The 13810-nt window shown below is 40.1% G+C and overlaps 1 protein-coding gene across 1 annotated transcript; it reads left to right on the top strand.

The window, feature by feature from the left end:
• Positions 1–1021: 1021 nt before the first annotated feature.
• On the top strand, positions 1022–13597 carry Tbh (Tyramine beta hydroxylase). The gene is made up of 12 exons (XM_067128082.1): positions 1022–1815; positions 5181–5327; positions 5730–5891; positions 6073–6174; positions 6328–6426; positions 7181–7279; positions 8136–8220; positions 8643–8809; positions 9627–9809; positions 10141–10328; positions 11055–11186; positions 11906–13597. The coding sequence occupies exons 1-12, from the start codon at positions 1414–1416 to the stop codon at positions 12057–12059; spliced, it is 1920 nt and encodes a 639-aa protein (XP_066984183.1). The 5' UTR covers positions 1022–1413; the 3' UTR covers positions 12060–13597.
• Positions 13598–13810: the final 213 nt, after the last annotated feature.

The raw sequence follows: 13810 nt of genomic DNA on the forward strand, positions 1-13810 counted from the left end.
CTATGTGCGCTGTTTCTAATAGCACGCTCCTCCACATATCACCTTCCTGCTCATCAAACCCCAAACAGTCATATGGACCTTCGAAGTTCCTTATGTAGACTCTTGGGAGGATCCTTACTACCCTTGGAATAAGATATATTCGGCATTAGGCAAAGGGCAGTTACCATTGTTCAAATGTTCTGCAGGAGAGCCTTAGAGACTCAATACTTGATTATGAAAAAACCAGTTCTTTCCCACTTAATGATTTTTTTACTTGTTGACAGGTCCTGTTTGTACATTCTCTTTCTCTCTCTCTCTCTCTCTCTCTCTCTCTCTCTCTCTCTCTCTCTCTCTCTCTGAATGGCCTAAGCCATCCTATAGGCTCTATCTCCAAGGGGAAACTAAAGGTATTCAAGGAAACAAAAAAAACTCTGACGGACAAACGTGACTTGAAGAAGCACGTCCCAAAAATATAAATGATCATGATCGTCACATATTAAGCACGTACATCCTTACATGCAATATTCGTGCAAGCATGAATAACTGCATACATAGCGCATGCATACAGAAATACATACATGATTTATGAAGACTTTATAATCTGGATGTCTGTCAACTGAGATCCTGTCCTATACGACAGGAGTGTCTTGGGAGATGAGAAGTTGATGGTAATGGGGAGGAGAATAGAATCTCATTTCCACCGCCTACCGACATTCCATTGTCATCATTATCCACTCCCTCCCCCATCGCCCCCACCCCAAACCCAGTACTGCCTCTTATTCTCATTCTCAATATTGATTTTCTTTTTCTCTTTTTGTTTTAGTTTACTCTTTTTACTCTGTATGGGGAGGGTGGTCTGCCCTACTCTCTTGTTACTCAAAACAGACAGTAGATTTTGTTTTATTATTATTATTATTATTATTATTATTATTATTATTATTATTCCTTTTCATTCTTAACCATTTTGCGGTGACATTTTTTCACCTCGTTGGCTGACCTCCCCCCCCACATCCTATCCCCCTCCTGGGTGACCCAGACTTCCCCTCCCTTCTCCATCCCTTCCCCCTCCCTTATCCAATTCCCTCCTTCCCCCTCCCATCTCCCTCCCTTCCGCCATTCCCTCCCCTCTCTCCCCTCGCATTCCCTCACTTCTCCCATTCCTTCCCTTCCACCTCCCGTCACCCTCCCTTCTCCTGGTCCCTTCCTTCCCCTTCCCTCCCCCATTCCCTCCTTCTCCCAGTCACTTCCTTCCCCTCCCTCCCCCATTCCCTCCTTCTCCCAGTCACTTCCCTTCCTCCTCCCTTCCCCCTCCCTTCCCCGGTCCCTTCCTTCCCCCCTCCCTCCTCCCATTCCCCCCCCCTCCATTCCCTCCCTCCTCCCATTCCTTCCCTTCTCCCGCCCGGTCGTCCGCCCGAATCTTCCCCTCAGTCAAGCATGAGGACCCGACGAGGCAGCAACAGCAGCAGTAACCACCGATGCTGGGACCTTCCCCGGTCGCTCCTGACGGGGCCGGCGCTTCTCCTGGGAGCCGTCGTCGTCGCTGTCGTGTCCTCAGCCGCCTCTGGGGGCGGGGGCGGCGGCCCCGCTTCCTCCTCCCGGGACCAGCAGCAGCAGCAACAACAGTTACCCATCCACGACGTGGCTCTGGACTTGAACGACACTCACCACCTGTACTGGCGGGTGGATTACCAGGAGCAGACGATCCGGTTCGAGGTCCACTCCAGACGCAGGGCGTCGCACCCGTGGATCGGGATCGGGTTCTCGGATCGCGGGGACGTCGTCGGGTCCGACTACTGCGTCCTGTGGACCGATTGGCACGCCCGAGTCAGATTCCAGGTGATGAGAGAGAGAGAGAGAGAGAGAGAGAGAGAGAGAGAAACTAAGGCGATTATGTAGAGGGGTTTGCGTGCTTGTTTTTGAGAGAGAGAGAGAGAGAGAGAGAGAGAGAGAGAGAGAGAGAGAGAAGAGCAGTTGTGTATATAGGGTTTGTGTGCTTCTTTTGAGAGAGAGAGAGAGAGAGAGAGAGAGAGAGAGAGAGAGAGAGAGAGAGAGAGAGAGAGATTAATCTGGCAGTCGAGGTGGGAGGAGGGCGAATGGATAGATACTATTTATGTTTTTCTATTAGTTGCTACACAGTTTCTAACTATATATATATATATATATATATATATATATATATATATATATATATATATATATATATATATATATATATATATATATATATATATATATATATATATATGAATATCATATATATATATAATGATTAACCCTGATCACTGTGTGTTTTATATTAATATTAATGATTAACCCTGATCACTGTGTGTTTTATATTAATATTCTCTCTCTCTCTCTCTCTCTCTCTCTCTCTAATTTCTAATTTAAAATCCTTAATAGCCGATTCTAAATGAGCGAACAAATACTGATAGCTCCCTAATTCCCCCTTAACGATCCTCTAATTACAGTAATCGAATCGTTGATGGCCGCAGGCAACAATTCGTAATAGAATTCATAAATTCAACGTTACTTTTGAATTCTTGGGTGGGGAAGTGGGGCGGGGTAGGGGGAGAGGCTGGGTGGGAGATTGTAGAATGGAATTGATGCTTCCAGATCGTGGCCGAGTGGTTAGCGTCTTGATCCTGGTAGTAGCGTGGACCATGTCTCGGTTTACTACTGGTCAGTTCTAGCCCCTAGTGCAGGTAGGAAGAGGCCCTGCAACCACATCCCTTGTGAAAAAATTTGTATATATAAAATGCAATATATATGTGTGTGAATGTTCCATATACACTCTATATATATATAATTTAACCAAACTTGGTATATTATATTACTATCTATAAAAGAACTCTGTTTGGCTAAGATGTTCTGGCACAAACACTCTGGAAATGCATGAGCAATTTCAACCAAACTTACAGATACTTATGAAATCCATATTTTCGAGGTCTGAAAAGAGACACTGTGTGCTCTTCAAGTCATCACTGGCACCAAAGTGGGAGGTGAGGGGGGTGGGGTGACATATAAAAATAACCAAAAATTACAGATATTAGTGTCAAATCCATAGTTTTTGAAGTCGCTAAGATGAATAGTGACACTTCAATGTCCTTTAAGTCCAAGTTCAGCCCCGATAGGCAGGGGGATGAGAAGGGTGGGAAGGGTGTGAGATGTAAAAATAACCGAAAATGACAGATATTAGTGTCTAATCCATAGTTTTCGAGGTCGCTGAGATGAATAGTGACACTCCCAATGCCCTTTAAGTCCAAGTTCCGCCCCGATAGGAAATGAGGGCTTCATAATTTTAACGTGACTTCACGGGATTTTAGGTGTGTGTGTGTGTGTGTGTTAGTGTGTCTGTGCTTGTGTGTATCAAACACCAATATTTCATGTCGCTGCAAAGATGTCTTCAATATTTTTCTTATAAGAAACGATTCTATTTTCAGATATATATCTTTCCATATCTATATCTCTCGCGTCTTGGCAATTTCCTCCTTTTGAATAACTTTTGAGAGGGACCACCAGAAATAAGTAGCTTATTTGGACCACAGATAAGCGCGCGCAGACACACACACACATACACACACACGCACACACACACACACACACACATATACACATATATATATATATATATATATATATATATATATATATGTATGTATTTTTAATATTTCATTTCCTTTCGTTAATGTTTGGGTGTTATTTACTTATTTACTTATTTTTTTATTTATTTGTTTATGCTAACAATTATTCTATCTAATTAAGTTATTTGGTCAACAAAAGTATTCCACGTGACTCTTATCTATATCATCTGATAGATTTACTCATTTTATTTATCATTCCTCAGTTTTTCTCTATACGAACAAGTTTGTTGTAAGTAGTAAATCAATATTTAACAAAGAATTTATGTCCATTTGAAAATGGTAGATCATACGGGGGGCAGGACCAGTTTTATTTAAGTCTTTTCCATTTATTCTGCTTAAACTTTTGTAAAATACCTGCATGAACTTTTTGTGTATAATAATTTTTTTTTTAAGAAATCCGCGTAACCAGGTGAGTGAGGTTCATTTGACAAATCAAAACGTTTGAAAGGCTCAGACGTGGCTGTCCATGTTGATATTAAACGTTTCAACCGCCAAGCAAGTCCTTAAGATCTGAACATCAAAGGTAGCGTGTCTTGTCAGGGGCCTTCTGCGGGAGACAGCATTTACCTTTGTGCGTGTCTGTTATCTCCTCTGAGATACTCTCTCTCTCTCTTTGTGAAATGACTTGGAAACCCTTTTGTGTTGCTGGAACCTCTTCGGTATTGGGATTATAGAAGCTCATTGCTATTGTGTGCAGTATTTTTTTCGGTAAAGATTCCACTGAATTTGGAAAAGAAACACAGCTGGTTGGACTTATCTGTACGCCAAAATGGATATACACAGTCCCAGCCAAACTTACGTTGGATTAAAAGAGGTCCTATCTTGACCTGTTACTAACGGGACCCAAAATGTTCTTCAACATTCATGACATGTTCCTGATTCGTATATGACTGTTCTTCCACGTTCGTGAACACTTCTTGGCCTGAAATCCTGAATTTCTCTGAAAAAATTTCTTCTGTCGTGGGATCTTCTGATCAATATCCCATTTCTCTTAGTTCTACCTTTGATAATCCTTTCCATACGTAGGCAGTCGTGGTATGTTGAGAGTTTGCAATGGTCTGACATATTCCATGGGAGTTGGTCAGAAGACCAGGACAATATCAGGCCCCCCTGATGTGCAGAAAACTAAAAAAAAAAAAATAAATAAAGTTCGCTCCCACGTCACCCATTCCTAGCCTCTCTGCATGCTGCTATTCCTGCTGCTTTTGGATCTGCTAGGCACAGCAGTACTCCTTTTCTTCAAAACGGACATTTTTTTTCTTTGCTGAGTGTGAGCATAATCTGATACTTTGATCCCGTCTCTCAATAGCAAAGGAAAAACCATTTGTTTCTTTAATTTTTATTCTATTCATTACTTTATTTTCTGAATTTCTTTACATTTTTATATTATTTTATTCATTTATTTATTCATTATATAATTTTTCAAACATTTTATTTCATTAATGTATGTATTATTTTATTGACGTACTGTTTCACTTCTGTATTAAATTTTATTTTATTAACTTATTTATCATTCTGTTTTTAATATATTTGTTAATTCATTTAATTATTTATTTCCAGAACGCGTTGATTGATAGCGACGGCCGGATGGTCGTGGCGTCGCACCAGGCTTGTCGGGACTTCCGGTACAAGACAGCCGACGGCGTACTGAAATTCACCTTCTCGAGGTCGTTCGACACCTGTCATCCGGGACACTACCTCATCGAGGTAATTCGCTTTTAGAGAGAGAGAGAGAGAGGGAGAGAGAGAGAGAGAATCCGGACCATCATAGCATCGAGATAAGTCCGTACTTTGGGGAGAGAGAGAGAGAGAGAGAGAGAGAGAGAGAGAGAGAGAGAGAGAGAGAGAGAGAGAATCCGGATCATCATAACATCGAGATAAGTCCCTACTTTGGAGAGAGAGAGAGAGAGAGAGAGAGAGAGAGAGACAATGCGGACTATCATAGCATCGAGATAAGTCCCTAGGAGAGAGAGAGAGAGAGAGAGAGAGAGAGAGAGACTCTGTAATGCCATATTACAATGTAAAATCATTTTCGCATATAATTACTCCCACAATTGACTGTATACCATTTTTCTCCCATAAATGACTCCCATTTCTCCACCGATCAAGGGAGGCACAACCCACGTCGTATGGTCATGGGGGGCTGGCCCCCTCTACCGCCTTGGGGGTGTCCGAGCGGCCGGGGACTCGAACGGGCTGGTTCGAGTCCAGCTTTTGAAACCGAACCTCCCCTCGACCAACCACCACAGGAAGGACTGCAAGGTGATAGAGGTAAGTGCATTCCCACGATGTGAGGTTCGAGTAAATATATTCCTGAAGCTACATTAGCAAGAGTTGTAGTAGTTTTGTGTGATACTCTGATATTGGTGTCCCCTTTCCATGCTGTTAATAAATTCCTGAAGCTATAGTAGTTTTGTATGGTAATTAATATCGACGTCACTTTCCCACCCAGTTTCGATCGAAGCACGTCGAGGTCCCAGGTGACGAGACTACCTACTGGTGCACAGTAGAGAGATTACCGGACGCTTTCGCGAAGAAGCACCACATTCTGGAGGTAAGGAAACCGGACGTTTCAACCACTACCCTGTCAAAAAGCCTAGGTCTACGCTCTCATTCATGATATCCATCACTGTTTTAGCATTCATACATACGTTGTATTTGATTGATACTGAGTTTAATAAATGCAATGTTGATTATTTCATTCCAGTTTGGTCCAGCCATCCAGCCGGGGAACGAGGACTTGGTCCATCACATGGAGGTCTTCCACTGCGAGTATCCCCCGGATTTCGAGGTCCCCAGATACCAGGTTGGTTTAGGTTAATCTGACTTTATGCCCGCACGGGTCCTCACCCAGCCACTTCCAGTAAGACTGGTGAGGTGTCGATGTGGACCTCTAAACTCTGACCAACCAACAGATGAAGCTGCTGCTGGTTTTGTAGATTGTTTACTCTTTCCTTCTACAGTCAAGCTCTGGCACTCTCTGTTTGGTTCTGTTTTCCCTAGGTGGTAGTCTCTCTGCTCTTTTCCTTTTGCTTGTTTCGGGTTTCGGCTAGAAAGGGCATATCAGGGTGTACGTGCAGGCTATCAGGTCATGCAAATATTCATCACAAAATAAGGAAATGTCCATGTAACAAGTCAAACATGACAAGTAAACTGGATATTGACAGTTGAGAGGTTGACATTTTTCTGTAATTTTAAGGTTATTGCGAATTCAAATACAATATTTACACCTTCAGTACACCATTTTGCCATTTAGTCTCTAATTACTTTCTCATTTATTGTCCTCACGCAGTAACAGGTTCAAAAATTGAAGATCCAAACATATTCTTGCATTTGGAGCTGAGGTCTAGCAGTCACAAGCGCATCAAAAAATTGTGAAGAATTAGAGAAGCTAAGAGGGCATTGTGGTTATTACATTTAGGTTTCCTGAAACACACAGTCTAGCAGTCATATAACCTGAGTCACAAATACTTTAAAATCTCAGCATCATATTTGTAATTCCATAAATGATCAAATATTTCAGTAATTGACTGGAATTCACGTTGGCTTTCTCCCTCCAGGGTCCATGCCACGCTGCCGACAGGGCACCGGAAATAGACGCATGCAAGCGGGTTCTGGCAGCCTGGGCGATGGGGGCATCTCCATTTGTATACCCAGAGGTGAGTTGGCACACTAGAGCCCCGTGCGAGACTCGGATTCTACTTTGGTAGACTCTGGTTTGCCCCTGGTGGACAGCGATGTGTCCGCGGTAGACACTAGTTCATCTTGGATTCAGAGGAATGAGAGATTAACATTGTATTATAATTATTCGGAGTGAACATATATCTATGTGGAACTCCTGAAGGACCATTCATTCGCAATATAATCAGCCTCATGATGGAATGTCTGTATGAATAGAGATAATAAAAAATATTTTAAAAGTAACCTGTGCATAAATGTATTCTTACTTAAACAGCAATCTATATGAGTCCTGCGGGAGTGTAAAAACTTGACCTAATAGTCTGATTTAACAATATAATAATAATAATAATAATAATAATAATAATAATAATAAAAAGTTTTCCCATTTTACTAATGTATTTTAACCTCCAGTTTCGAAAGTAATTAACTGATGTAACAAAATGTATTTACTTGTGATTCGCTGCAAAATCCTAAGTGGAAATGTTCCCTTGCAAAGGTATTCTTGTAGTCAGTAATAATCATAATTACATTCACAACAAAATTTGAATAATAAGAATGATTTAAAAGAATTATGTCTCATCAAAAAATAACTTCATCTCCGAAAAGAGTATAGTTACCTTCCTCATCCGGGCACTGAGGAAGTGTACTCGGAAGTCCGCAAGTCTGTGACTTTCACCCATCAAATACTTTATTGTTAAGGACAGCAGACAGTCACCTCTGAAGAAGAGAATAAGATACTATTGGTTGAGTTATCGAGAGGATTAAACGGCCGCTTAAGTGAAATGGTGAATGAAAGAATGACTTTGAAATAAAAATTTTTTTATTTGCTTTCAGGAAGCAGGCCTACCCATAGGGGGCCCGGACTTCAACCCGTTTGTCATGCTGGAAGTCCATTACAATAACCCAGGACTTAACAAGGGTGAGTCCAATGTTATAAGAAGAGAAACATTGAATTGCTATAGTTTATATGTATGCGTGTTTGTGTGCTGAGAGAGAGAGAGAGAGAGAGAGAGAGATTATAATAGTCAGTCTTTTGTAATTACCATTTGATTAATAAACGAAAATACATGTTGATCCTGGTGTTCAGATTTTTTGTTAGAAATAGAAAATAGATATCCAGATCTGGTATTAATATAAAAAAGTGTGAAACTAGTAATCATATGTGTAGCTTTTAATATAGTAATTCTAGGTCTAAAACATCCATATAAATGTTTATAAGATTTCCATTTCAACAAACACTATTTCCAGGTTATAATAACTTGTTAGAATGTTAACATCTTCTTACCAGCTTCTTGTAATAAAGCTTAATGAAGACAAAAAAAAAAAAAAACCTATCCACAGGTCGTGTGGACAGTTCTGGGGTTGCAATCCACTACACTTCGAGGCTGAGGGAACATGACGCAGGAATCATGGAGTTAGGACTGGAGTACACTGACAAGATGGCCATCCCGCCCAAAGCAGCCTCCTTCACCCTTTCAGGCTACTGTGTTCCTGAGTGCACGGCCCTGGTTAGTAGTATTAGATCACACACACACATACACACTTTATATAAGGAAGGTTAGCATAATCCAAAAAAAAGCATCGGATGATTTTGTGGTGGTCTAGTCTCGTAGAGAGAATAAGGGGGTGCTAAGTTGGTGGATGTAAGTATAAATCTGATGTTTTTGGAGGAAGAAGGACACAGAGACTTGAGAAAATGCTGGATAGATAGAGTTAGAGAGGCACTAGATTATTAGAGCCATACAATTCAGAAATACATGATTATGTGCTAGACGGAGGTGTGTCGAATGAGTTGATGTTTCAGTGTTGACCCGTGACTATAGTTATTTTTCTTCTTCATCTGAAATCACACTAAGGAGAAAATGCTTAATAGTAAAATTGTATATGACCGAACATACAGAATTGAATCCTTGTGTAAAGTCAGCCTGAAAAGCCATGACCATGTACAGTCATCCTTAAAAGTCACGGTCATGTCAATATATCTCCATACCTCGAAACGTGACTGGAATAGCTAAGTCTGTAAAGTGTTTACTAAACTTTTATGTTATCATCACTCATAGGATGGTTGTGACTGAAAGATGACTGTGCTGCAGTAATCTATCCATAAAGATGTCTAATTTATGTGTAACCTGGCAGAAACCATTGGTGAAATATTCATTTAATATAGATATCCCATAAATCTAGACATTTCTAATTCACTCTACAGTTCCCAATGTAGATTATGTAGCATTTAAACTCCCTGATCTTTTACCAACCTGCCACGTAGCGCTTAGATATTAGGTATTCTGCGGTCAAGTATTAAAATCCACACTTGGCAACCCACAGGGTCTTCCTGAGGAGGGCATCTACATCTTCGGGTCGCAGCTGCACACCCATCTGACGGGCGTGCGGGCATGGACCAAACATTACAGAGGAGAGGATGAACTCCCGGAGCTCAACAGAGACAACCATTATTCCACCCACTTCCAAGAGATCCGGAGGTTGCCCAAACCCGTCCATATTGAGCCGGTATTGTTGTCAGGTTATTTCTGTAGCTTGTCAAACCCTTGAGATTCATTGTGGCGCTTTTATAGCAATGCTGTTTAATTAATGTCTAAAATCTGAGACGAGACCCTTTTTTTATGTTGTTCCTTTAGTATATCATGGTTTGGTGTCTTACCGCAGGACTGGTATGCGTTTATAAGCAGGTTTGGCAAAATTGCATCTTACAAATTCACACTGAAGGCTCCAAAGAGATTATGCGGATCATGGAATTTTTTAAATTGCCATATTCCTAAACTTTGACCCTGGAGAATGCAATGTTAACTAACATTATAATAAAGTCTTCCTGTGTCCTTAGGGTGATGCATTGATCATGTCCTGCGAGTTCTCCACCACAGACAGAGCCAACGTCACTGTCGGCGGTTTCGCCATAAGCGACGAGATGTGTGTCAACTACGTGCATTATTATCCCAAGGTGGACTTGGAGGTGTGCAAGTCTTCTGTGGACACGAAGACGCTCGTGGAATACTTCGAGTTCATGAAGAGGTATTAGTGTACACTTGCAAGTAGGCCGTGTGACCTTCAGGTTAGACCCTGGTCAGTGGGAATAGGCTAGACACATTTAAGGTAGTAAGACACTTTCTTTGGTAATGTCATTTGACTTTGAAATATCGTGTAGAGAAATAAACTACAGTGAAAATAATCTAGACAATTTAAGGTAGTAATGAACTGACTTTTGTAATGTCTGTCGACTTCATATCATAATGTATAGAGGGGTGGGGGTGCTAGTGCCGTTAGTGCACCTCATGCGGTGCACTGTAGGCATTACTTCAGGTTCTTTGCAGAATGCCTTCGCCCTCTAGCTGCAACCCCCTTCGTTCCTTAAACTGTACCTCCTTTCATATTCTCTTTCTTCCATCTTACTTTCCTCCTTCTCCTAACAATAGATTCATAGTGCAACTGCTTTGAGGTTTTCCTCCTGTTATACCTTTCATACCTTCTGACTGTCAATTTCCGTTTCAACGCTGAATGACCTCATAGGTCCTGGTGTTTGGCCTGTGGCCTAAATTCTATTGTCAATTCAATTCAGTTCGGCAGACAGCAGTGACTGTCAGATGTTACTGACTCAGATGAATCTTGTTTTGGATAAATGACATACTGAAAGAAGTAATGAATTTAATGAAAATGGCATATCTTTAAACCGAGTCTCCCTCCCCACCTTATCCAAGAGAAGAACCTTGTAGGATTCATGCTCACTGAAATTTCCTGCAGGTGGGAGCTTCAGCCAACTTCCCCTGACCTGGGATGGAGAGGGAATTACCATGCCATCCAGTGGACGCCCCTTCGATCTGGAGTCCTCCACGACATGTACTTCAATGCACCGCTTTCCATGCAGTGCAATAAGTAAGACTGGTTTTGCAATAAGTAAGACTAGAAAGTACCCCAGGTTTTGCAATAAGTAAGACTAGAAAATGTATATATCAGATTTTGCAATAAGTAAGACTAGAAAGTACCCCAGGTTTTGCAATAAGTAAGACTAGAAAGTATATATATCAGATTTTGCAATAAGTAAGACTAGAAAGTGTATATATCAGATTTTGCAATAAGTAAGACTAGATAGCAATAAGTAAGACTAGAAAGTACACCAGGTTTTGTAAGACTAAAAAGTATATCAGTTTTGCACTAAGGATATTGAAATTAAGACTAGAAAGTATATTTTGCAATATATATAGCATATATATATATATATATATATATATATATATAATATATTGTGTATATATATATATATATATATATATATATATATAAATATATATATATATATATATATATATATATAATAACGTGTGGATGTGACATGTGAGAGAACTGGCCAGTGAACAACAACACTGAAACATAATGAATTTAGTTTGACTGCCCTGTCGTAGATAATGATAATTAATTGTTTAGTGATATCTTAAAACTTTCTCTGTAACTTATTCTGATGTTGTAAGTACTGTACTAGCTTAGGTGTAAAAGTGTGCAAACTACGGATAATCGTCTCTCTCTCTCTCTCTCTCTCTCTCTCTCTCTCTCTCTCTCTCTCTCTCTCTCTCTCTCTCTCTCTCTCTCTTCTCCAGGTCGTCAGGCGCAAGATTTCCAGGTTACTGGGAAAACATCCCAATCCCCAAAGCTTTCCATCTCCTACCGGAACCCACAAGAAGATGCAAGAAAGAAGTCGCCCCCGAAGAAAACGAGAATATCTTGGACACCGAGGGAAGGGGGACTATATGAAATTGGATTGTCCGACATTGAGTGTTGTTTCTTTTTTGAGTGACAAGTATCATGGATGAATAAAGCTGTCATGCTGTTTTGGGGTTTGGCTAATAGTTGGTACCAGAATTTAGAATTTTTTGGTATCGTGGTAGATAGAGAGTTGAATCATTTCCAGAGAAATACTGTTATTTTGTTAATCTCTGTCGTAATCCTGTAACGCATTTTCTGCTGTTTTTCTGAAACACGACTCTGAACTTGTACGCCTGAAATAAGAAGGCTCTGTCACATGAGATATGAAACGAGAATTAATCTCTTCGTGAAGACACTTCCAGTAATACTCACGCAATTTTCAGAGTATAACATCTAGTTGTTTGAAGTTTTAATGCCTTAAGGCTTCATAAATAGTAGATTCTTTACTAGCATGAGCAAGAGAAAAATAGAAATAGCAGTTGCAGTAATCTTGTGGTCTAGATTTTTTATCAGTTTTTATGTTATCTGTAATGGCACTGATTACCTAACGTTGCACAGTTCTTCGTTGCATGTTTTGATGGAAAGTAGATGTATAAATCAAATTGTTCTAGAAGCAACATATATATATTACATTGTTGAGGTGGCGTACCCAGTCAGAATGTTTTATTTTTATTTTGATTTGATGCTCTCCACGACATAAAATTTTAAGAAAATATATAGACGGTAATGACAATTCAGTCTTCGTTTTACAGTCACGTCTCAGAAACAAACTAATATATAAAGAATCAATTCTGCCTCAAGAAATAAGCCTGGAAACAATGGCGCTTAACAGATAATATCTACAAATCCGTATGAAATTCAGTTTCATTTTCAAAGCTCCTTAAGCCAAGGTTCAGGTTTCATGTACCCAAGAAAATATTTTGCCGGAAATGAAATCTCAGAACATACGAAATTCAGTGGAAAACACTTTAACTTAACCAGAGGCATTTGGTAGCCTATTTCAGAGTTATGTTTTTGGGAATGCAAAATATATTTATCTGTTTAGTGGGAAAAAGGCCTATCTCGAATCACAATAGTATTTCTCTCAGCATCCCTTTTAAAATACTAACCCTTGCAGTTACTATGTCTTCCTGGTGTGTATCAAGTGCAAGGGACCACGCAGTATTGTACTACAGTATTGTACCATAGTAGTGTTACCAATTTGTCTTTGTTAGTGTTGCAAAATAGATTGTACATTTTGTTCTACAGTTCACTAGTTAACTTTCACCACAAAGTTGAAACTACTGAACAAACAGCAGAGTGACTGTTGCTCCATGATAGACAGTAAAACTCCTGTCAAGAAATTTTGCTGTTTTCTGGATAAACCTGTACTGAACCTGTACTACTGCATCTTATATGGGGTCTCTCCGTCTTTAGGACGTTGACTAACTGTCAAATGAAAAACAACTTGTCTCAATGCTTCGAAAGTCAGGCAGATGAAAACGTTTGTGATGTGTTTTCCTGACAAATACGTGGAAACGTTTTTGCCTAAAGGCAGTGGCAGAAAATGTCTGCACTGATTGGAAACCAATAAAAACATTCAACCACTAGACGTTGTTTGCCTTTTTGTATTACACCCTTTATGGTTGTGCCAGCTTTTTGTTCTACCAATTTATGTTGGACATTTTCGTGACTGTGACAGATTTTTGTTTACCGTTTTATGTTGAACCATTTAATGGCTGTGACAGTTTTGTTACTACAATTTAATGATGGAGCTTTCTATGGCTGCGACAATTTTTTCCAACTTTTATGTGGGACTG

Source organism: Macrobrachium rosenbergii, chromosome 26 (assembly GCF_040412425.1).
Source record: "Macrobrachium rosenbergii isolate ZJJX-2024 chromosome 26, ASM4041242v1, whole genome shotgun sequence".
NCBI classification, from domain to species: domain Eukaryota; kingdom Metazoa; phylum Arthropoda; class Malacostraca; order Decapoda; family Palaemonidae; genus Macrobrachium; species Macrobrachium rosenbergii.